Source organism: Aotus nancymaae, unplaced genomic scaffold (assembly GCF_030222135.1).
Source record: "Aotus nancymaae isolate 86718 unplaced genomic scaffold, 86718_ANA_hifiasm-v0.15.2.pri h1tg000022l_1, whole genome shotgun sequence".
In the NCBI taxonomy this organism is placed as follows: Eukaryota; Metazoa; Chordata; class Mammalia; order Primates; family Aotidae; genus Aotus; species Aotus nancymaae.
In genome coordinates this window covers 40,606,895-40,632,551 of record NW_026988435.1, presented here as the reverse complement: position 1 = coordinate 40,632,551, position 25,657 = coordinate 40,606,895, and the positions used below count along the sequence as shown (strand labels likewise).

The 25,657-nt window shown below is 43.4% G+C and overlaps 1 protein-coding gene across 1 annotated transcript in view; it reads left to right on the top strand.

Annotated features, from left to right (window-relative positions):
* Positions 1-17,571, top strand: part of KCNJ6 (potassium inwardly rectifying channel subfamily J member 6) — a 297,639-nt gene extending 280,068 nt beyond the window's left edge. Inside the window, exons 4-6 of the mRNA XM_012445505.2 lie at positions 779-1,066; positions 2,079-2,154; positions 4,922-17,571. Of these exons, the coding sequence (XP_012300928.1) occupies positions 779-1,066; positions 2,079-2,154; positions 4,922-5,087 (530 nt within the window). The 3' untranslated portion in view covers positions 5,088-17,571. The remainder of the gene's footprint in view (positions 1-778; positions 1,067-2,078; positions 2,155-4,921) is intronic.
* The last annotated feature ends 8,086 nt before the right edge of the window (positions 17,572-25,657 follow it).

The window sequence follows — 25,657 nt, the reverse complement described above, 5'->3', positions numbered from 1 at the left end:
CAGCGTGTGCCTCTAGTCCCAGCTACTTGGGAGGCTGAGGCAGAATTGCTTGAACCTGAGAGGCAGAGGTTGCAGTGAGCCGAGACTGCACCACTGCACTACAGCCTGGGCAACAGAGGGAGACTCCATCTCAAAAAAAAAAAAAGGGGAGGAAAGCTTTTAAAGTAGGTATGATTGCACAATCTGAGCAACTATGACCACCGGGCTTAAGAAAAGTGCAAACTCAGGTGGGTAACCCTTCCAGCTTCATTCATGGCCTGTGTGTTAATGGCAGGTGGAAGGGTAACACTGATCTGTAGCCTCTAGCTTAAAAGCAGCCTAAGTCTAGTTCCTTATGTGAAATTTCATTCTAAGTCTGTGGCCAAAGAGCTCAAATCCCATTAGGATCCAGGCTAACCCTCTAAGAGCAGTAGGAGGCCAGAGTCATGACTTCAGGGTTCTCCCAGAGCAAAGAGTGAACAAGAAATAGCCACACACACCTGAGCACTTGTGTGCATTTGCACATTTGATTTCCTTTGTGTGTGCATGACCACGCAGGCAAATGTGGCTTGATGTGAGCCAGGGCGCTCTCACTGTTCTCCAGGACTCCACTGAGAGGCCTGGAATCTCCATGGCACATTAGCGTGTGTCTACAACGTGAATGACACCTACTAAGTTGTGGCATCGTATGCAGATCAGTCTCAATAGCCGCGTGCAATGCTCCCTCCCGCTCAGGGCCTCCTCGGCCACGGAGAGCCTGCGCTCACGTATGCTAAAACCTCTATTCTTCTCTCTGCAGGGATGACATGCCAAGCTCGAAGCTCCTACATCACCAGTGAGATCCTGTGGGGTTACCGGTTCACACCTGTCCTGACACTGGAGGATGGGTTCTACGAAGTTGACTACAACAGCTTCCATGAGACCTATGAGACCAGCACCCCATCCCTTAGTGCCAAAGAGCTGGCCGAGTTAGCCAGCAGGGCAGAGCTGCCCCTCAGTTGGTCTGTATCAAGCAAACTCAACCAACATGCAGAACTGGAGACTGAAGAGGAAGAAAAGAACCTCGAAGAGCAAACAGAAAGAAATGGTGATGTGGCAAACCTGGAGAATGAATCCAAAGTTTAGTGCCCTAGCTGGGCAACCCCTTCTCTTCTCCCCCGACACAATCTTTCCTTGTCTCTCATTCTCTTTCTTTTCTGTCTCTCTTGCTTTGTTCTTTATTTATTCATATTTAATTTTTACATTACCAGAAAACAAGTCTTCAAGGTGTAAAATATCTACCTGCCCTCTCTCAGTTATGTAGATTGACAAGGTAGACATGGATTTGGTGAAAAGTGCAAAGTGCCCGCATTTGTGGCTCAAGCCTGGTCTCCTCCCAAAATACTACACATCCAAATCCTGGAGATTTCAGTTACTTACCTGCATGTGTTGTACAATACCAGATCACTCAAAAGGATGTGTCAAAGATTTTACCTGGGATATGACAAGTAAGGTTTCCAGTGCCTATTTATTCATTCAGTGAGACACAGAGTGGAGCCCTCAGTTTTATAGATCCCAATTCATTTCATCTACCACAGGGTGAGGTGCTTGCCCCATGTGGGCATGGCAGTTACAGGGCCCAGGTGAGCTGAAGATAAACCACTGTACATATATATGCCTTATGTAATTATTTTCTTTTTGCAGTTAGTAATAAAACCCAGCATGTACAAAAGTACCGTAGAACAGAATTTCTAAATACTGTACATAGATGTATCACTAATGTAGGTTTAGATATATAACTGTAGAAATAAGAAGCAAAAAAAAAAAAAGAAAGAAAGATTCCTAACATGCAGTAGACATTTCTGTTTTGATGTCAGTGTTTTCCAGGTTATTTTGATCCCATTGACGGCTGGCCCTTCAGTGCATGGCCTTTGTTTGTATCTCAGACTGGCAGCCATTAGGGCACCTCACTGTTCCCACACTGATCCTTTCATTGACTCTAATAAGCCATAGGTCTGGGGGAAGTTGAGAGGTCTGGTAGATGGCAAAACCCACCACCACTAAGCTGATATACTGTGTAATGTTACAAAACAGATGTCTTTTTCTTTTTTTTTTTTAAGACAACAAGGGCCTCACTAACTGGCCTGGAGCAGGGGGAATACCAGGAAGGGGACATTCTCTACCGTGTCACCAAGGGTATGTTTTTACTTTTCACATGAGCTCTCGCCCTTTGTAGTACAATAATTTAGAAACTTTTCTGCAAAATCATGGATTCTCCAGCTGTAGTTTCTCTACAGACTGTTACAATGAGACATGGTAAGTTAGCAGAAGATGGTTTGGGTCTACAGCCATGAAATTCATGAAGGCGCTTAGTGAGTGACATGCATTATAATCACTGACCTCTCACACTTTTTTGACTCCATCTGGTGTTCTGAGGATGACATCTCGCCTGTCCCTGGGGCTTATCCATCAACATTTCTTGCATTGTGATCTTTTTGTTTATTTTTTTATTATTTTGAAGTGACCAGAGTGCAGTATTCAAAGATTAGATCAACAATATTGATGATTGTCTAAGAAATGCCTCTAGAGAATGCCACAGGTTAGAAATCAAATCCAAAGTGTCTCTCAATCAAAAGAAAACAAACAAAAAACTACCGCCTTAATTCATTTTAATCTGCCAAAAGGAAGGGAGGAAGGTAGATAGGAAGGAAGGAAGGAAGGAAGGAAGGAAGGAAGGAAGGAAGGAGGGGAGGGGAGAGAAGGGAGGGAGAGAGGGAGGGAAGGAGGGAGGGAAGGGTATTTGTACTGGAAATCTAAATTTTAAAATGAAAAAAATAAGAAAAAGAATCTTAGATGAAACCTCTGGGGCAGGTGGAGATTTTGCACTGTAACAGATTTTTCACATTAATTTTGCATTTATTTATAAGCTGTTTGTTCTTTAACACAGTTGCCCATCATAAATATTCATTGAATGGATCCAAGTTTATTTTCAGCTCCTACAGCTGTGCTCAGTTTGAGGCTCTGCACCATAGAGGTTAAAGAGATCAAACTAGCTGTCCCTCTTTGTTTCCCTTGCCTTCCCTGACCTGATTGCACAGGCCTTTGCTGTAGTCTGGGGACCCTGTCTACTAAATAAGAAGTCCCAGGATAAGGAAAGTGGCTCCTAAATATAACCTTGGGGTCTCCCCTCTCCCGTCTCAGAGACCTTGGATCAGGACAACTGCCTGTTGGCACTGACTTTAAGGAAAACAAAACTGTTGGCCATAGCCCCTTCCTGTTTGCCAGCATTTCCTTTTTTTGCATTGAATCTCTGTTGAATCATTTCTTTATTTCACACACTCTAAGAAGGAGGTGGTGGTCCGGGAGGAGGAAGCTCGATCTCCCCTCGAGGCTGCGGGGAGGTACCTTGGCCTGACCTCACTGTAGCCTTACCAAGGGCACTCTTGGCTTGGGGAGCTCCCCTGCAGCCTTGCCAGGGTTGCAGGGCAGGCCATGGGTGGCACAAAGCGAGATGGAGTAGGGACTGCAAAATGTCCTCTAATTTAGCTCTTGAAGATTCACTGGGCCTTTTTAATTCCACTGCTGAGGTTTAAAGGACAGCACACATCCCGGTGTCTGGTTGGAAGAGCAGCTCAGGGTCTGATCCCTGCTTGCCTGCCCTTTAGCACAACTGAATGAAGAGCCTTGACGACACGTTGGCCACATGCACACGTCAGTTCTGGGTCTGTGACGGGCACCCGGATGTGAGGTCTCTCCCTGTTTCTCACTGTCTTTGGTGTTGATGTAGTTGGAGACAGAACTTGAACCAAATCTCGTTTTTGTAATGTGAGCCTCTGAATCTTTAAATGAGGATGCTCCTGAAGAACCTTTTACTAGAATGTCCCTACCAAACATGTCTATTTTTCTACAGTTGTTGATAACACAGTTTAACAGTGTATTTTGTGTCAACTGTTAAAATTCGGAACTGAAAGTTCATTGAGACTGATTTTCTAAGCAGCAAGTTGTGAGTGAATGGTGTTTTCCATTAAGACAGTTCAACAAAATTGACCCCACAACTTCCACTCATTCTATTCCACAATATCCAGTCCTCCTTCCCTCAGTCACTCCATTAGCAAACCGTGCTATGAGAATTTTTTAAAAGTCTCTTTTAATGCAACAGTATCCATAACTAATGAAGATCACTCTCAACTTGATACTTTGGTCTGTTTGGTTAACATATTTTAGTCACTTTTCCACAAAGCATGGTGGGATCCATGAGCCAGATAAGAATTTGGAGTTTAAGGGTTATGGTGTGCCACAGAGGACCCCAGTCTGACAGAACAAAGTGCTCTTGAATGGAGGGGCAGGTTCAGCTGCAAGCATGACCCCCACTAAGGCTGCTGAGTTCCTCGGATTCTCACCTCCATCCACCCCAACGTGCTCTCCGACTGGAAGAGCACCCATTCATTTAGAGATCAACTTTATGGAACCAATAAAGTCATTTATGTCTTAGCTGTCCCCTGGGTAAGCTATACTCTTTTGCATTAACACAGCAAATGTCAACTTTTTTTGTTCCTTCAAACGTGGCATTCCAGCCTGGCTCTTCCAACGTATATTCCCTCTATGTTCATGAGGCAGAACTCTCTCTTCCTGACTCCCTTCCTCCATCTATCCCTGTCCTTTGCTCTTTCCCTAGTTTCCCAGTTCCAGTTCTATTGCTTTAGTTCAGTACCTTATGTTCCCTAACAGGAATCCAGCTACAAATGTCAACCTATTTCTTAAGCACAATTTTCTCTTGCAGGTTTAACCAAGCTAGGGCTCTGAAATGTCTATTTTTCATTGCACTCTAATTTAAAAATTATTCATGACTTCATTTAATAGTGTAAATTTTGAACTCACCAGAGCAACATTCTTAGGCTTTTCATCCCTACATTTTCTTACATTTCCGCTTTCTTACTTTTTTCCCCTTTGCTTTTTTATTTAGATTTAAGCCAGTGTCTTTGCGATATTTAGAAACTGCTTTAAAAGATGGGACCCGGTGGACAGAGAAAGGGGGCATAAGAACGCTGTTAGAAAACTACCTGAACTCACCAGAAGAAGGGGAAATGATTCGATTTGCTGAGAGAATACAATTAAAATGCTCATCATAAGTCATTTCCAAAACAGTTTGCTAGTAGTCTGGCTACTCTTCAGTCTTTCTTTCCTTGACTTGGGTGATACTCTGTATGATTTAGAAATGTCAGGAAGGTCACTGAAAATTGAATCTCCTATATATATGGTAAACATTATCTTTTAGGATGATTTCCTTTCAATGGATGGCTTCAACATTGAAAAACATAGGCAAAATACACACAATAGATGATTCGTTGATATTACATGACAGTACACTAAAATAACATTATCTTGTTTCTAAACTTTATGGCCAACCTTTAAGAAAATGTTAGCCTTTAATTTAAAAGTGAGTAAAGCACACCTCTTCCTAGTATTTCTGCCTTTAATGTCTTGAGTGATTTAGATGCAGAGTGTCATCTAGAAGTCAACATTCTGTCAGAAGGCTAAGAGATTTTGACAAAGCACAGAATGTACAATAATCTCAAACGATATTTTACCCAACATGATGTGGTATTTGAGAGCATGAAGAGCACTTGTACAAATGGTCTTATTTCATTCTAATTCACCATGAGAGGTTGAGTATTATAATTTACATTTTATAGAGGGAAAACTAGGGTTTGGGCAAACTGGCCAAGTTTACAAGGCCCGTGAATCATAGCTCCTGGTCTCAAATCCAGGTCACAAGACCCTAAGCTGCGGGCTGTTTTTACTATGAAAAATTTTGGCAAACCTAATCTGCTAAAAAAAAAAAAAAGAAAAAATATGGCCTGCTGCCTGTTACTGTACCACTTGTGAGCTTAAAGGGATTTTTACATTTTTTAATGATTGAGGGAAAAAAAGAAAAGAATATTTTGTGACATGTGAAAATCATCCTAAATTCACATTTCAGTGTCCACAAATGAAGCTTTATTGGAACACAATCACAGCCATTTGTCTGTGTATTGCCTATGGCTGCTTCCACTTGCACTAGCAGAGCTGAGTAATTACAACAGAGACTGTGTGGCCAGCAAAGATTAAAATATTTACTCTCTGGCCCTGTATAGGAAAAGTTTGCCAACCCCTGTACTGTACTGTTAAGTACTATTGGTACTATTAAATACTAGTAACTGTACTATTAATAAGAGTATGTAATAGTATTACTAAGTACTATGAAATATTGTACTGTACTCAAGAGATTCCTAGGCAATATGAGAGAATGATATTCTTTTCTAGTATAAATCTATTGAAGTCACTCATAAGTCTGTTCCAAAAGAAACATGACCCATTTTTTTTTCTTTTTGTCAAAGGGACAACTGCTTCACAACACTTAGAGAGCACAGTCATTCAGTTAGGGTCTCAAAGGAAGAGTCCTTCCTTTTCATAGCCATTCCTCCAGAATGACAAAGAGAGTCAGCAGCCAGCCAGGATCCAGTGGTCAACTCAGAAAGTGGGTACGGTAAAATTACTCATTAATGAACAATAGAGAAATGGGCATTCCCAGCCCAGCAACTGACATACCGCTTCAGTGGCACCCACAGGCGTTGGATGACGTACATAGCTCAGGCCATCGGTCTCGGCTCAGCGAAGCAGCCCAGACCTGCCGCGGCTGCCATACGTCAGACCCACCCCGCTCCCCCATGTGGTTCTCATGGAGGAGAGCTAAACAGGTGGCCCAGATACCTCCCTCTGTTTTCTTGCTAGTTTTCTCTAGCCTACAATTTACGACTGATTAAGGTGATGAACATGAACCTGGAGCTACTGCTCATGTTTAATTGCGCTAGTTCCGGCTCTCTCTAGCCACTAAGCTAGAAGTTCAATGTGCAATTAAAGAACTAAATGCTTCTTTTGGAAAAGCAAAAGGTCCTTTGAAAAGAGCTCAGGGAGACACGGAAGTATAGTAAAGCGTTGTTGGATTTCTTGCGCTGAGTCTGAAGCAAAGACAAAGATTGGTCATTACTGACATAATAGATGGAAAAAATCCAGACCTTGGGGTTTTTAGATAAGTCGATATGAAATGACATTCTTTGGTGTCAATAAGCTGAACTCCCTTGTCTTCTAAAGAAGCATTTCTAATGCCAGATGTAGTCAGTCAAGCTAGGTTCCCTATCTTTTTAGTTCTATGGAAAAACATATCAAGTTCTCCTATGAGTACTTTCCTGGAAATTAGATGAGAAAGAAAAAAATGTAACAATGTAACAAATCATTGTGATGTTATTGTATTGTCCACAGATAAATGATGGATTTGATCCTGTGTCTGAAACTAAGTAGGTAATGGTATCTACAATATAGACCATGCAAAAAGCTTGTGACCCTTCAACTGCACGGAAGAGCATAGCAACTAAGTGGGAGGAAACAAATCTCAAGTTCAACACCGTAAAACTTAAATAAATGTAAAAGGAGTCAAACTTTTACTTGGCCTCATTGCCTTGGTAAAAGAAAGCTTCATGTATCCACCTAATTCAATAAGAGAGTTGTAGCAAAAGAAAGGCAAAATACTTTTAAGGCACACAAAAATATTTCACTGGGGTGGTCAACATTATTAAGTGATGGAGATTAGATCTATCACTGATGAAAATTGTATTTATAGAGTTTTTTTTAGACACTATACCCCTAGACGCAAATCCTAACGTGCACTATGGTTGGCCAGAGAATTGTGACCACATAGTAAACAGATCTTGATTTCAGAGAATGAACATTCCTACTGACATTGTGTAATTGCCCATTTCAAGATTAAGACTCAGTGCCCGTTGTATTAACACCGATCATCAATACTGTGATATCAATTAAGCCAATCTTTCTAAGAATATGAAGGGCTGTTTTTCTCAGGCAATGTAAATATCAGCTACCAACAAGCACTAGTGAAATAAACATGTAATCATCATTGTTTCTGAAATTCTGATAGAAATCACAAAACATTCATGCAGAAGGGCAAGGTCTTCCAGCAGCCTAGGAGCAGACTTTTGGCTACAAAGAGCCTAGCCCAGGTTAATGGCTTATGGAGTATGTCTTATGGAGTTGGGTCTTATCACTAAACCAACTAGTAGAACTGGATCAACCAGAGTGCAGAGAGCTGAGTTTCGGTCAGTCCGTGCATTACCCAAACCTCTGGGTCTTCAGCCAGTCATCTTATAGAAAGGGAAGGAGCACTGTCCTCAGATCCGGCCATCATGGGCATTGCCCTGGCATCATCTCTCAGCATTGCTGCCTGAGGGAGTGGGTATGAGCAATACCTTCCCATGGCTCAGACTTGGGCGGAACAAAAGCTTCAGCCATGCCCAACCACTGAGGTCTCTCACGGGGAACTTCCCTCTGCAAGGTCTGGCTCTTGCCCATGTGGACAATGACTCCCGAGAAGTGTCTTCCGGGGACCCTTTGTCTTTCAAGCTTACCTTGCCCCACACCCTCGACCCCATAGAGCACCTCCCTGGGTCAGGGATGATGACTGAATTAAGACTTTTTTAATTGCATTTTAGGTTTTGGGGTACATGTGAAGAACATGCAAGGTTGTTGCATAGGTGCACACATGGCAGTGTGATTTGCTGCCTTCCTCCCCAACACCTATATCTGGCATTTCTCCCCATGCTATCTCTCCCCAACTCCCCACCCCATCTCTCCCCAACTCCCCACCCCTCGCTGTCCCTCCCCTATTTCCCCCCAACAGACCCCAGTATGTGATGCTCCCCTCCCTGTGTTCTCATTGTTCAACACCCAAATTAAGACTTTTAGAGTCCACTAAGCACAGGGGTGCCCTCCCATATGAAAATCCAAGTAAAATAACACTAAAGCATGAATGAAGTCAGGGTAATGAATCCCCAGATGTTCTGATTTTCTCATGGTGAAGATCTCAGTGCTTTTCTTTTTCATGATATATGTAATTCTCTTTTCTCTAGAAAGTCTCACTTTTTGGTATCACGATGCCATGGGCACAGACTCAGTCATCAGGCCAACAGCAGCACACTCTCTGGACAGTCTGACCTGGTCCCTCTTTTTGAGTAAGACTGAGAGTTTGGTTTGTTTGAAGCTACCCCAAAACCAATAGAATCTCACCCTGGTCAAGAAATCTCACAAGGCCGGGGCGTGGTAGCTCACACCGGTAATCCCAGCACTTTGGGAGGCCAAGGTGGCAGATTACCTGAGGCTAGGAGTTTGAGACAAGCCTGGCCAACATGGTGAAACCCTGCCTCTACTAAAAATACAAAAAAGTTAACTAGGCATGGTAGTGCATGCCTGTAGTCACAGCTACTCTGGAGGCTGAGGTACAAGAATTGCTTAAGCCTGGCAGGTGGAGGTTGCAGTGAGCCAAGATCACGCCACTGCACTCCAGCCTGGGCATCAGTGTGAGACTCAGTCTCAAAAAAAAAAAAAGAAAGAAAGAAATCGCACATCTCTGCCTCTATCAGGGTCACCAAATGAAGACAGCAATGTCAAATCTTGTTTTTATCTGCAAGGAACTCCTATGCATTGCAGCACTTACAGACACAACTTATGCTGTCTCTTGCTGCCCACATAGCTTTCAGATGATGGCAGATTATCAGCCAACCATTCCCACCCTCCCCCCAGCTGCTCTCTCTTGTCTCCCTCATCTCACCATGAAAACTTCATTTTGCCTGGCACCCTCATTGGAGGGTGAATTTCATTTTTGAGCATCTACAATCCAGCAGCCTATTATTGGGGTTAGTCCTATTCCTTATCACTTAATGGTCACCACTAGTTTTAACTGAGTGTGTATGTAAAAGAGTCTAACTGCCTGAGACCAAAAAAATGTATATTTTGCTCCTGCTTCATAGTCACCCAGAGAGCCTGTGAGTGACAGTTGGTCATATACATGGTCTCAGCCCAGTCACTGACGAAAGCAGCATAAAGTTAGGTCTTGTGCTGAAAAGACAGCGGAACTTGCCCAGTGGGATCTTCCCCTCCTTTGTAGCATGTGATCAGGCGACTAGCTTGCCAAGGAAGCTCCTGAACATCGTTATTCAGCCCAGTGCTTCCTTGTCTAAAACAAGAGCCACACAGTGACAACAGTGAACTCACAAGTGCATAGGATTCCAAAATGACGACCACCGCCCCCTACCCCGCCAAGTATCCCACTGTGTTGGCAAAGTGCTCTTTCCTTTCCCACTGTACAGGCTGTACTCTGGGGGAACTCCCAGCACTCATGGATGTCTGGTTACCCAGGATGTGCTTGGTTGCCATGGTAACCCCCAGCTTCTCCATGTGGACCATTCTTCCACAGGCTTGAGGAGACCACAAGGCAGAGGCTCCCTAGGACTGCTCCACGTGCAGACAGCCTTAGGAGAAGCCAAGATAATGCAGAGTAGGACCCAGCACACAGGTGCTCCCTCCACATGCCAGGTCTGGGGTGTTCACATCCTTTCTTCCTAAGATGGGATGCACTTAGGTGGCCACATTGCTTTTTAAAAGTCTCTTCTTCAAGCCTTCATCCTCATATCACACACATGCCCACACTCAAATCGCATTTGCCTTTTAAAAAATTCAAAATTAATTTTGTATTATCCCATGTAACAGATGTTCAAAGAGTTGCCGTTTTCTTATCATTAAATAAATTCTGCCTAGAAGATTAAGATTGGTCCAAAACAGTGAGTGTTTTAATAAACCCAAATACAAACAAAAGCAATTTAATAATTTACTTCTGGATCCTTTTAGAAAACCTGATTTCAAATCAGAAATACTCATTTTTGCCCCCAGAGCAAAGTTCCAGAATACTATTTCTCCTTTAACTTGCCATTTTCCATCTGGCTTTGAACTTGAGAATAGAATCCTCAATATTGGCATACAAGGTAAAGTGGAATTTGCCACGGAAGCTTTCACAGCTCAATTTATCTGGCCCCATGGACCAGGCAGGAATTAAACTCTGCTAACCAGTAACAGTTCTGCAGCCACAGTACTGGACACACACCCTGGAGAAATTGTGGACATGGTAGTGCTTAAGATGCTGGGAATGTCAGTCAAGGGCCCGATTTTAGAAAGAGTACATTAATATTCAAATCCCTGAGCCATGCCCACACTGTAGGAGTCAGGCCTAACCAGATCCCAAGGTCTGCAGTTTACCCGGCCAGCTTGCTGTGTCTTATGGGCATTAGAGGGTAGATGGGAACTTTCCACGATCTGGACACCTGCACTGGAAGACTTTCTTCGTGTATTTTCTAATTCTGTGACAACAGGCATCAGAAGACATGTTATCAGATGGTTCCTCCCTGTGTGCACCTTCATAGAGATTTTTCTCTTTTTTTCTAAAAGAATGAGGATGCCTCTGAATGTTACTCTATACAACAATCATGTCCCCAATCTTTCATAAGTAACACAGTAACAATACAAGCACCCTATTCCCACATCACACACACACATATAAATGCATACACACAGGCACATGCATTCACACACAGGCATACACAGTTACATGCATACACACAGACACATATATATACACAGACACATGCATACACACACATACACACAGACATGCATACACACAGGCACATGCATACACACACAGATACACAGACACAGAGACACACATATGCATACACAGACACATGCATACACACACTCATACACACATGCACATACAGACATGCATACACGTGCACACCCAGAGACACATGCATACATACATACACACACAAGCATACACACACAGACACACATGCATACACACACATAGATACACACACACACACGTGAAGATACACACATACACATTTATCCTTCCCAATCAAGTATGAGCAGTGCCACATAAGTAAATTACCAGAAATCAAAGCCTTAAAATTGGTTTCCTCCCTGCTTGTGCTGTGGCATTATTTTTTAAATGTACCGAACACTTTCCTGAACCCACAGGCAATAGCCTTTCTTTCAGTATTTGGTACCTTGGACTCAGACGACCAGGTTTTGACCCTAGATGAGCAATGTAGTAGCTTCCTCCACCCCTTTTTTTTAAAAAAATGATAAAGTTTATTTTTTAGAGCAGCATTGGCTTCACGGCAAAATAGAGCATAAAGTACAGAGAGTTCTCATTTACCCCCATCCCACGCATGCACGGCCGCCCCAACGAGTGATATGCCAAAGCACAGTGGTCCATCTGTGGAAATGGATGAGTCTGCACTGAGACGTTACTATCACCCCAGAGTCCATTGTTTACAATGTTGTGGCACATTTTATGGATCTGGGCAAATGTATAAAGGCATGGATCCGCCATTATAGAATCATACAGGATAGTCACACTGCCCTAAAAATCCTCCGTGCTCTCCCAGTTCATCCTGAGCCCTCCCAACCCCGGCAACCACTCATCTTTTTACCGTCTGCACAGTTTTGCCTTTTCCAGAATGACATATCATTGGAGTCATACAGTATGTAGCCTCATCAAATTGGCTTATTTTACTTAGTAATATGCATTTAAGTTTCCCTCATATCTTTTTATGGCTTGAGCTCACTTTTTTAAGCACCAAACACTAATTCATTTTCTGGATGTACCACTATTTATCCATTCACCTACTGAAGGACACCTTGGTTGCTTCCAAGTTTTGTCAATTATGAATAAAGCCACTATAAATATCTGTATGCAGGTTTTTGTGTAGACATAAGTTTTCAATTCATTTGGGTAAATATGATATGTTAAGACTACATTTAGTCTCCCAAGACACTGCCAAACTGTCTTCCCAAGTGGCTGGACCGTTTGGCATTCCACTAGCAAGGAGCAAGAGTTCCTGTTGCTCCACATCTTCACCAGCATTTAGTGTTAATGTTTTGCATTTTGACCATTCTAAAGGATGTACAGTGGTATTTCATTGTTGTTTTAATTTGCAATTCCCTAATGACATATGAATTGGGACATATTTTCATATGCTTATTTTCCATCTGTACCTCTTCTTTGGTGAGGTGTCTATTCAGGTCTTTTGGGCATATTTTAAATCAGGTTGTTTTCTTATTGTTGATTTTTGAAGTTCTTCGTAAATTTTAGATAATAATTCTTTATCAGATGTGTCTTCTGTAAATATTTTCCCCCAGTCTGTGGCTTGTCTTCTCATTATCTTGGCATTGTCTATTTCAGAGCAGAAGTTTTTAATGTCACTGAAGTCCAGCTTCTCAATAACTTCTTTCACAGACTATGTCTTTGGCGTTCTATCTAAAAAATCTATTGCCATATCCAAGGTCATCTAAGTCTTCTCCTTCTAGGAATTTTATAGTTTTGCATTTTACATTAGATCTGTGACCGATTTTGAGTTAATTTTTGTGAAAGGTGTAAGATCTGTATTTAGATTTTTTTTTTTTTTTTTTTTTTTTTTTTTTTTGCCTGTGGATGTGCAGCTGTTCCAACACCATTTTTTGAAAAGACCCTCTTTGCTCCACTGGTTTGCCTGTGCTCTTTTGTCAAGGATCAGTTAGCTATCTTTGCATGAGTCTATTTCTGGGCTCTCTATTCTGTTTCATTGATCTATTTGTCTGTTCTTTCACCAACACCACGTTGTGTTGATTACTGTATAGAATTCACCACTAAACCCATATGGGCCAAGTGCTTTCTGTTTGGGGAGGTAATTAACCATTGACTCAAATTATTTAATAGATATATACCTATTCAGATTGTCTATGTGCTCTTGTGTGAGTTTCAGCAAATACTATCTTTCAAGGAATTGGTTAACTTCATCTAGGTTATCAAATTTGTGGGCATAGAGTCGTTCATAAAATTCCTCCATTATCCTTTATTATCCTTTCAACATCCATGAGATTGCTAGTGACGTCCCCTCTCTCATTTTGGAGAGTAGTAATTTGTGTTCTTTCTCTTTTTGCTTAGTTAGCCTGCCCAGAGACTTATGGAGTTTATTGATCTTTTCAAAGAACCAATTTTTGTTTCTATTTATTTTCTTTATTGATTTCCTATTTTCAATTTTATTAATTTTTACTCTAATTTTAATTATTTCTTTTCATAGGCTTCCTTCGGATTTAATTTGCTCTTTTTTTCTACTTTTTTAAAATGGAAACTTAAATGAGTGATTTCAGATCTTCTTTTGTGCTATCTGCATTCAGTGTTATAAGTTTCCCTGTAAGCATTTCTTTTATTGCATCCCACTAATTATAATAAGCTGTGTTTTCATTTTCATTTATTTCAAAACATTTTTTCACTTATCTTGAGATTTCTTCTTTGACCCATGATATTTACAAGTGTGTTGTTTAATCTCCAAGAATTTTGGCATTTTCCAGCTATCTTTCTGTTACTGATTTCTAATTTAATTTCATTGTTATTTAAGAGCAGACATTGTAGGATTTCTATTCTCTTTGAGACAGAGTCTCACTCTGTCACCCAGGCTGGAGTGAAGTGGCACGATCTCAGCTCACTGCAACCTCCACCTCCTGGATTCAAGTGATTCTCCTGCCTCAGCCTCCCAAGTAGCTGGAACTACAGGCACACGCCACCACACCTGGCTAATTTTTGTATTTTTAGTAAAGACAGGGTTTCAGCATGTTGGCCAGGCTGGTCTTGAACTCCTGACCTCAAGTGGTCCGAGGATTTCTATTCTTTTAAACGTCCTATGGTATGTTTTATGACCTGGAATGCAGTCTATCTTGATTAACACTCCATGTGGGCTTAAGAAGAATAAGTAATCTGCTGTCATTTCCTTGCCTTTTTCAACAAACATTTGAACCCCATAGTCTCTGCTTTAATAATTCTAGTACCCATTCCAGCCTACACCATCATCAGTCCTAGACTGTACCTCTACACTAAATGGCATTAGATGGTTCCACTTTAAGTCTTAGCTGTTTTCATCATTTCACTGGTTCCCCTGCTAGCATCAGGGAAGCTAACTACCAGCCACACACTTGTCTCCAGCAGCACCCACCAACCACACCCTGCTCCCCTGTCCTTACCCCCACTCAACCCAGTAGCAGAGAGAGGAGCTGTGAGGTAGTTGCCTTTTAGATAAATGAGGTGCTACTGCATGTGCCCTGTGGTCTTCTCTGCAGTAGAAAAACGTCCAAGGAAGGTCAGCATCATTGACAGAAAATAAATGCAAGGCTACATCTCACCGGCTCATCCATGAGCAATTCCTTCAGCTCCAGCAGGCTCTTCACAATTTGCTTTCAACCGAAATCCAGCTCTACCCTCCCTTGAAGTATGTACCTAGGGCCCCAGTCAGGGGAAAAAAAAAAAAAAAAAACTAAACCAGACAGAGGATAATTAAGGAGGCAAAAAGCCTAAACCATAATATTTTAATTAAACTGCTTTATTTTAGCCATAGCACTCCTGCTTTATTTCAGTCATACATCAATAGTGGAAAATAGTAGCCGTGTTTCATTACGAATTGAGAGATAATTCATTGTGTGTGTCCTTCCTAATAAAATGGCACTATATTAAGGCCCAAAATGTTTACTATGGCCCAGTAAAATATAGGGTTGTTCTGTGAGCTATTTCTCAAGACAGAAAATTATTCCAGAAAGCTACTAGTTCAAAAGTGTATAGCAATGCCAAAGTTTCAATAGTCTCTTTAATCTTGAATCTATGCAATTGAAGATAATACTTCATCTAGTTTGGCGGCTGCACATTTGTGGACATTCATGTTTCTATTTACCTGGAAGTTCTTATTCTTGCCGTCACACAGAATTTTCAGGAACTAGTTAAGCAAAGAAAGCAGAGCCCAGCCACTCTCAGAATTGGGTCCCCAAGCTGAGGGTCACTAGGGTACATGTCAGTGTGCCAACTCCAATGTCCACGCCTAGGGAATGCACATCTTCCCAAAAGAAATGAAGCACAGATAATACTTGATCCTCAACTTTATCCCCAGAAATTTTTTTTAGGAACTTGAGTTTTTTATCAAATGCTCACATCCTACAGAGAAATAAAGTGCTTCGTTTTCAAGGTGCAGGAAGTTCGTCAATGCTGGGAGCAGGCACACACTTGTAATTTTATTCTCAGGGATCCCAGCAGCCAACTAAAACTAGACAAGGACAAAACTCCACTCAAAGTATTCTGAAAGTTAGCTGATGCCCCATATTTTATTATTCCAAATGTGCATTCACTTGCCTGAGTGCTGGTCACAAGCACTCAGTGAACACTTGTGGTACAGCGAGTGATGTCCTAGACAAGTTACTATGAAGACTCTGAGAAAAAGTATCCCCCACTGTCCTCAACAAGCCTGCAATCCCATGGCTGCCAGCTCTTACCATGCAACAACACTGTGCCAAGTACACTGAACCACACAAAAACCCTGTGAGCAAATACTGCTTCCCACTTTACACGTGAAGTAACTGAGTCTAGTTTTAGGAATACCTAAACGGAGAGGGACAGGTACAACAAATCTGCTGGCATTTAAAGACAGTAGATCAGACTTCTGCATAAGCAATAAGAGATGGTATCATGAGGAAGAAAGGAACATTTGTCCTGACGTTTCTCAAAGACTGCATAGGTTTTGGAAGACAGAGATTCAAGGGCATTGTGAGTGCAATGGTTCGTGCCTGTAATTCCAGCACTCTGGGAGGCCAAGGCGGGAGGATTGCTTGAGCCCAGGAATTCAAGACCAGCCTGGGCAACACAGCAAGACCCCGTCTCTATTTTAAAAAGAGAGCGAGAAAGAGAAATCCAAAAGCAAAGGCATTTCAGTTTGCAAGGCCAGCACGGGAGAGGGTCTGAAGGCAGAAACACACAAGGTAAGACTGAGGGATGGTACCCAGACCGGCCTAAGATCATAGGATTTGAAAAAATATGCATTTGGAAAACTGGTGCTAATTTGTAGGGACTTAGAATTTCAGGCTAAGGAGAAGGACCAAGAAAGGAATAACACGAGCATTATTATTGATAGACCCATCATTGCACTTAAAAGGCTCTTCAGTCTTTAGGATTGAATTTTTAAAAATAATTTTCACTTGGCAAAACCAAAAGGTCATTACACAACCGTCAAGCACTTTGAAATGATTCCGTAAAAAAAAAAAAAAAAAAAAAAAAAAACAGAATAAATCCCTAGTGGAATTTCACTAGCATGTAGTAGTAAACTATGTGTCCAGCAAAATCATAAAACAAGAGCTTATTATAGGAGATATTCTTAGAGATACTAAGAAATATAATGTACAAAATAATTACAATCTTCTCCAAGCAGAACCAATGATCCTTTAGAGATGAACAGAAAGAAAATACGAAATGTTTCTTTCCAAAGTTGCTACCAAGGCTTCTGAGATTTCTTCAGGATAAAGTCACTAGGATTTGCTTCTGAGGTCAACCTTGCCAACCTTTCCAACAGCTTCTTAGGAAGGAACACCGGGTAGGGCTCGAGTACTGGTTTGGCTCCTGTCCCATTTTTCGGTCCTTTTGTAACTCCCTTTACTCAACTCCAAGTAAGTCTGTGCACGGACAATGAGACGAAAGCATGCTCAATGCGAAAGCACAAATTATGTATTGAGAAATCACTACAATGCCAAATTTTTTTAGAATAATATATATATATATATATCTTTAAGAACTCGCTGTGTTAGGGAAACTGTTTACATATTGAGGTGTTCCTCTTTTTTTGACTGGAACAATAAAAGAAAAATTTGATATGGCCTTGGTTTCTTTTGTGTGTGTATCTGTGTCCAAAGAAGTCGGCCTTTTCTGCAAGTGAGAGCATGAACTGTTTCAAAGCACGACACCCTGCCCCACGGCCACTCAAGATAATCAGGCATCTCAGGCAAAACCCAAGGACAGTACCATGGGTTTGGAGTGATCTCTCTTCCTCCCTCCCACTCTTCCTCTCTCTCCATCTTTCTCTCCCTAACTCGCTCACTTCCTCTCCTCCTCCTTCCTCTCCCTCTCCGTTCTCTTTCCCCGTCTCTCCCCCCACGTTCTGCCTATGGCCAGATCCCAGAAATGGGTCAGCTCCGCTCCTACCCACACCTGCTGACCCAAGTGGGACCCCTTTGATGCCTGTTGCACCTCATGGAACATGAACAAAATGAAAGGGACTTAGGGACTTGCAGCGTAGTTGATCCTGCCCCTTGTCACAGCTCTAAGAGTCTTAATGAAAGGAGTTGGATTGTTCGTGATAAAGTCCCATGTTGGATTAAAGAAACCTTCTGTGAGAGTTTTTCATGTTCTCAGGGTTCCGTTTTGCATGGGTCGGCTTTGCCCAGTTGCAGTGCCTCGGCTCTGTTCTGACCCCTCCCTGCCAGGGAATCTAGGGCTGGTGGCTTAGCCAGCTGTCCCTCTCTACCGAGGCTTGCAGGAAGTCAAGCTTTAAAATGACCCGTGAGCCGCCTCACACTATAACATGTACAAAAGTCATTTAAAAATGTGCCGAGGATAAATTCTTTCCCAGAAGCTAGTGCTTGGTGAAACAAACCCTGGGACATGGTCTGTATTTGTCCTGCTTTTCCTAATGTGCTTCTCCCATATTGCTGCTGTGCCTGGTGGAATTACTACCCTGTCCTCTGTGTCCCCCAGCCCCTGTGTGTCTGTCCCACTTGGCAACCATCGAGCCCCACACAAGCCTGTGGAGATGCATCCAGGGAAGGGCTCCATCCCTGCTTCTCTCTGGGCCCTGGGGCCACCTTCCACATTACCCCCAAGGGATTGTCTAAAGTAACTCCCTGGTCAAAACTATACTGGCACTTCTTTGTCTATTCCGGTGGTTTTCAAACTAAGCTGCAGAAACTGTGCTCTGAAGGAAAGCTTAAGCAGAAGCTCAATATTTAAGGCAGACAAGGTGGAGAGCTTGGTTGCAGCAGGGGTGGAGGCTCAGAGCCCTGCCCCTCAAACGTGACTGCCCCAAGACCCTTGCCATTGGAGCACAGGTTGATTAATGCTCACTGCTGTGCAGCATTCAGTCCAAAGACCTCAGCTGAGCATCTCAGCATCAGCAGGCTGTGGGCCCTGGACCACTCTGCAGACCAAAACTCTCCCCTTCTAGCCTACCTTATCAAATGTCCACATTCCCTAAACAGGGAACACCCTCTCAGGCCACCTTGGCTTTGATTATATTGTTCCTTTCTTTCCAGAATGTGAATCCAGAGCCATCCAGGAAACTCAGACATCCTTCCCTAACTCCCCCGGGGAGCCAGTAGGTTTCTAAGTATGGGTCTTCAGAGCTTGAAATTGGTGATTGTGGGACTATTTATATCATAGAAATTGGCAAATACTACCAATTACAGCTTCTATTTTTCCAGAGACCCTATTGCTAAACATTTACCGAAACAAACCAGAGATGATTCTGAAAAATGGTGGAGACATAACTTCAAGGGTTCTCTCATTGTCCATGTTGCCTAGAGGGAGAAATAGCTAGACCAGAACATAGGCAGTGGCTATTGGTTTGACTGGGCAGCCAGGGTCTTGGAAGAAGCACAGTTTTGGATGATTGGTATCAATAAATGCGTAACGAAGACCTTTAGGAATGAGCACGGGGTGTGCGGATACCTATGGTCCATGCAAATGCTCACCAGTAAGTCTTTATTGTAGAGAAGGGTCCTGATCATTTAGAAGAACGCCCTGCTACCTATGACTGTCAATCACCAACCTTCCCAACCATCACTGCGCTTGTTTGGGAACCCAGCAGCAAAGGGACCGTGATTTCAGGATGGATCCCATTCACGAGCTCAACAACACAGAGAGCCCCTGCTCCAAGGCTGACTCAGCTGTTACACCATGGAGTATTTAATTTTCCAATGCAGTAACCACCTGTGAACACTCAATTCTAGACCAATGTGGCAGCTACCTGGCAACCAGTTGTTTAGTTGGGACTCCATCACCCCAGCAACACAGTCTCACTGGAAGACACTCTTCCTCTGACTTGCTCTTTCCAACACCTTCACTTATACCAGCACCATCACACATAGGCCTACTGGTCACCTTTCTTACTGTTGCAGTATCAGACATGACACTGCTTCTGAACAAGGATTCACTTGATCACATTATTGGTACCACTCCAGCCGGAGAAATAAGGTAATGACCAGAATCTTATGGGATTCACAAGCAAGTCAGCTTTTCCTTGGCATGTCATGACTTTTGTCTTCTTCTTGGGAGCACTTCCAGCGCCACCTGTGGAACTTCATATGGGTCCCACGATATTATTCAGGTGTGCAATATACCAGACATGACATAAAATACGCAAGAAACTCGAGAGATCACTTTTTCCTGTGATGCACAATTTCTTGGAGAAATGAACTGTTCACACGGAAAGGATGAGCATCACATGGCATTTTAAGTGGACACTCACAACACTTGGGCTCACCACCATAGCAACAGGAGGTGGCTTTGAAATTAGTGCAGTGGTCCAGTGTGTATGCAGTTATGATTAAATAGTGCACATTTATGGTTGCTTACATTTGTCTCACCTGAATGGCTCCCTATATGGTCTGTAAGTGTTTGTGTGCATAAGCTTTGATAAATTTTAACCTTTCATAACAGATTTGTGTATATTTTATGGAAGGATAAAATAAACTAATATTTGCATATATTTTATGCATTCATGACATACCTATCTTCTTAATTTTCGGTATTTCTACACTATGCTGTTCATCTGCAAGTTTTTTCAAATTGTTGCAAATCTCCAAAAAAATTTTCAATATATTAATATGGAAAAACATATGTGTGTAAGTGGATACATGCAGTTCAAACCCATATTGTTCAAGTGTCAACTGTATTTATGACACAACAGTCATGAGGCAAGTGTGACCAGGACAGTGACAGGGAGAGGACCCAATAGATGGGGCCCTCCAAGCCACTGCAAGAACTTGGGTTTTTATTTTGAACCAGAAAGTGGACCCCACTGAAGTATTTGTGTGCAGAGGAGAGACACGAACAGAAGGGAGGACTGGAAGAAACAGGAAGAAATTAGTTCAAGAAACAGGTGAGAAGGGTTTGGACTCAGGAGATGGTGGACATTCTTGACATCCGTGGAAGGCAGAGAGAGCCAGCTGGATTGGGTGAGAGAGGGGAGATGAAAAGGTATCAGGGTCACCACCTATGGGGGTCTGTCCTGCAGACTCTAACTCAACAACAGATGAGTAAAGTACACTGACATACAGATATTATGCTTTGCCAGTTTGACTGAGTGTCCGGGCTGCTTACAGACTCCCTGGAGAGTGCTGTAAACAGTTGTGACCGCTGGCTCTCACCAGCCAGTGAGAGTCACATTTATTCAGTGAAGTTTAATAACAGAGGCTCTAAGTAAACACACTTGTGGAGAAAGATTAAAGTCCAAGTTCCAAGCCTAAAGCAAACACCATTAGAGGGTAATCTCCCAGGTTGACCTCCCCGCAAGAGGGCCATCTGGCTCAAAGTTTAGTTTTAAGACCACATGAGTAGACAAGTTATTCAGATAAACTCCTCCCATACCCTAGCTATTTGCTTTTCTTATTAACTAAATGTAAAGGGGATTTAGGCTGCCTTCAGCCAAAACTTCTACTGAAACTATGCAAAAACTTCTCAGCCTTCCAAGAAGGTTTGTGATTATTCCTTAAAGCTATCTCTAATATTTTTCCTTTAATATTTTTGCTACCACCCTGAGTGAATCCCCACAAAAAGGGATGTCAGAGACAATGCCCAGGTGTTCAGAATGGTGTTTCCATTTGCTGGGGAAGCAGCAGGTTTGCCAAGGAACTGCCAAACTTCCACACACAATTCTGCAGCCCTTAAGCAGGCCAAGGCTTGAGTGTTCACTTGGAATCAGTATTTGACCAGCTCAGGAAGCTGGATGTGAAGGGAGGTTCAGGAGCAAGCCACATGGCCTCTGGAGCGACCAAAGGGTGAGGAGCTACCCCAGGAACCTCACTAAGATGCCCACAGCTTTATCATCCCCACTGGGCACATTGTCCCCTTAACACTGACCACAGCTGTCCTCACACAGGAGCCATGAATGAATACGGGGAACGGGCCGACCTCTCACGGTTTGAAAAATGTGCCCATGCAGGCATGTGATCAGACAGAATCAAATCTCCATCAGTCACAGAAATAATGATGAACTTCCCAGCTCATCCCACTGTTGCTGGAGAGTTGGTGATAACATTGTAATGCCCATATTCAGAACAAGAAAGAAACAGAAGGAAGTTTCAAATTAGTTCCCCATAAGCAGCTTTGATTAAACTATTGATATGGTTTGGCTGTGTCTCCAACCAAATCTCATCTTGAAACATGGCTCCCATAATCCCCACATGTTATGGGAGGGACCCAGTGGGAGATAATTGAATCATGGGGGCAGTTTTTCCCCTGCTGTTCTCATGATAGTGAATAAGTCTCATGAGATCTGATGGTTTTATAAAGGGCAGTTCCCCAGCACACACTCTCTTGCCTGCTGCTAGGTAAGATAAGACTTTGCTCCTCCTTCACTTTCCACCATGATTGTGAGGCCTCCCCAGTCACATGGAACTGTGTATCCATTAGACCACAAAGAGATACCATCACATGCTAAATAGAATGGTGATCAATAAAAAGTCAGGAAACAAGAGATGCTGGAGAGGATGCAGAGAAATAGGAACACTTTTACACTGTTGGTGGGAGTGTAAATTAGTTCAACCATTGTGGAAGACAGTGTGGTGATTCCTCAAGGATCTAGAACCAGAAATACCATTTGACCCAGCAATCGCGTTACTGGGTATATACCCAAAGGATTATAAATCATATACTATAAAGACACATACAAACATATGTTTACCGCAGCACTATTCACAATAGCAAATACGTGGAACCAACCCAAATGCCAATCGATGATAGACTGGATAAAGAAAATGTGACACATATACACCATGGAATAATATGCAGCCATAAAAAAGGATGAGTTTATGTCCTTTGCAGGGACATGGATGAAGCTGGAAACCATCATTCTCAGCAAACTAACACAAGAACAGAAAACCAAACACTGCATGTTCTCACTCATAAGTGGGAGTCGAACAGTGAGAACACATGGACCCAGGGAGGGAAACATCACATACTGGGGCCTGTTGGGGGATGGGCAGGTAGGGGAGGGGTAGCATTAGGAGAAATACCTAATGTAGATGACAGGTTGATGGATGCAGCAAACCACCATGGCACATGTATACTTATGTAACAAACCTGCAAGTTCTGCACATGTACCCCAGAACTTCAAGAATAATAATAAAAATTACCCAGTCTCAGGTATGTCTTCATTAGCAGCATGAGAGTGGAGTAATACAACTATTGATTAAAATACTTGTAAATTGTCTTTACATTTTTTATCCACTTCCTTTTAATTCTCTATTATTAAAGATATCTGAGGTTTCATTCTATAAACTTGCAGTGCCCTTCTTAGCCCAGGACCAAACCCACACAGCCCCAGGATAAGATGAGCCTCCTCCCAAGGAAAAGTCCTGGGGGCTGTTTCTCACACTACAAGGCACAGGCTGCTGGGGAGAGGAGGCACCACGTTGTGGGGGATCTTCAGCCATTCCTTCTTGCCCAGAAACAAAAAATCGGCTTCAGTGAGTCAATGAGTCAGGAGGGCTCAGACCTACTCCCAATGATCACAAAGACAGAGGCAAAAAGATCAGGTTTTAGTCCCTAAACATGACTCCCTGCTCCTTGAGGGAGAGGGGTCTCAACAAGTGCTACCCCAAAGCCCCTAAGGAAATCTTGCCTGTGTCCACTTGGATTCAGGAGGAGCTCACATCACGACCCAGCTCTGACACCTTGATGGCCATAGTGCTTCCCCTGCTGACTCCCCAGAGGAGCCTCCAGAGAGGTATCAGCAGGGCGAGGCTCTTGGTGGGGGAGCCAACATCTGGGTTGCGATCCCCACTCCGAGTGACCCATGGAAGCCCACCTGCCTCTCCCAGGAAAGTGTAGGGATTTCTTGGGACTACCAGGAAAGTGTAGGGATTTCTTGCCGCTACCCTGTCAGTAGCTGAGGCCCCAGGTGCCTGTTTGCTCCTCCTGTCTCAGAGGGGCCTGTAGACACACGATTGGATGCATTTGCTAAGTCGGGAGATGAATGTCAAGCTGCCTAGCGGGCAGAAGGCGAGTTGCCCTTACCAAGTCCCCTCTCACACCCGAAGGCAGTGAGGCGGGGGCCTCCACCAGGCTGCCCAGGGAGCAGGAGCCCTCAGTGGGCCCCGCCAGACCCCCCTCTCTGTCTCTGCCTAGGAGAGCCGCTGAAATCCTCATCCCCCAGGTTATTGGGCGGCTCATCTTAGAGCCTCGTCTGCATCCCAGCTGGGGGATGAGGCGCAACGTGGCTGAATGCTCCAGTCCTGTGTTACTCCATATGCAGCCTCCCCACACTTCAAGACTTCAAATCATCCTTTATTTTGTCATGATTTTGCAGGTCAGGGATCAGGAGGACAGGCGCAGAGGGTGCGTCTCCGACCCAAGCACCAACCGCGGCATGCTTCAGCCTCCTTGTCTTGCTCTGTCTCCATAGCTCCCAAGCTCCACAAGATGTGGGCTCTTCCCAGCCGGGAAGTCTCCAGGTGCCCCTCCTGGAGTCTCCAGCTTCCAAGGGGCTAGAAGCCCGAAGCAGCTCAGTTAATGTCTGTCAACAAAAAGAGCTGAACTCTGTAAAATATCTGAAGGGAGCCGAGCCAGATGGCTCACACCTGTAATCCCAGCACTTTGGGAGGCCGAAGTGGTCAGGAGTTCGAGACCAGCCTAGCCAACATGGCGAAACCCCATCTCTACTACAGATACAAAAAATTAGCCGGGCATGGTGGCACACGCCCATAATCCCAGCTCCTCGGGAGACTGAGGCAGGAGAATTGCTTGAACCTGGGAGGCAGTGGTTGCAGTGAGCCGAGCTCACACTATTGTACTCCAGCCTGGGCGGCAGGGCAAGACTTAATCTCAAAAAAAAAAAAAAGAAAGAAAAATTGAAAGGATTTATTCTAAGCCAAATAGTAGTGATAAATGGGCCCGTAATGCGCCCCAGGAGATCCTGAGAACGTGTGCCCAAGGTGGTCGGGGCACAGCCTAGTTTTATACACTTTAAGGAGGCATGAGACATCAATCAAATACATGTGGGATGGACATTGGTTTGGTCCAGAAAGGCGGGACAACTGGAAGTGGGGAGGGGGCTTCCAGGTTATAGGTAGATTTAACTTTTTTCTGATTGGCAATTGGTTGAAGGAGTTAAGTTATTATCTAAAGACCTAGCATCAATAGAAAGGAGTGTCTGGGTTATGATAAGGAGTTTTGGAGACAAAGTTTTCTCATGCAGATGAAGCCACCATGTAGCAGGCTTCAGAATGAAGAGACTGTTTAAGTGTTTCTCAGTAAACTGAAAGAGCCTGTTGTGTCAGTAATTCTGAAAGGGAGGAGGGGATAGCAAGGCATGTCCAGCCCCGCTCCATCCCACATCATGGTCTGAACCAGTCCTTCGGGCTAACCCTCCCAATGCCCTTGCTAAGGGAAGGGGTCCATTCAGATGAGGAGGGCGGGGGGCGGGGTTAGAATTTTATTTTTGGTTGATCTGTCCACGCCAGGAACGGAGTGACTTTCCACTACATCCTGATGCTCCATGCAGTCAGATTCCAGCATGCAGAGCCTCCACCATCGCAGGGTGGCAAGTACACAGAAGATTATAGGCGAGGCAACGGCTTTGTAGTTAGCTTTGGAAAAACCACCTGCCACATTAGGCTTCACTGCCATGTTTTTTCCACCTCTGTGGATGCTGGGCTGGGAAAGGGCCTGGTAAGAGGGGTTGACTCC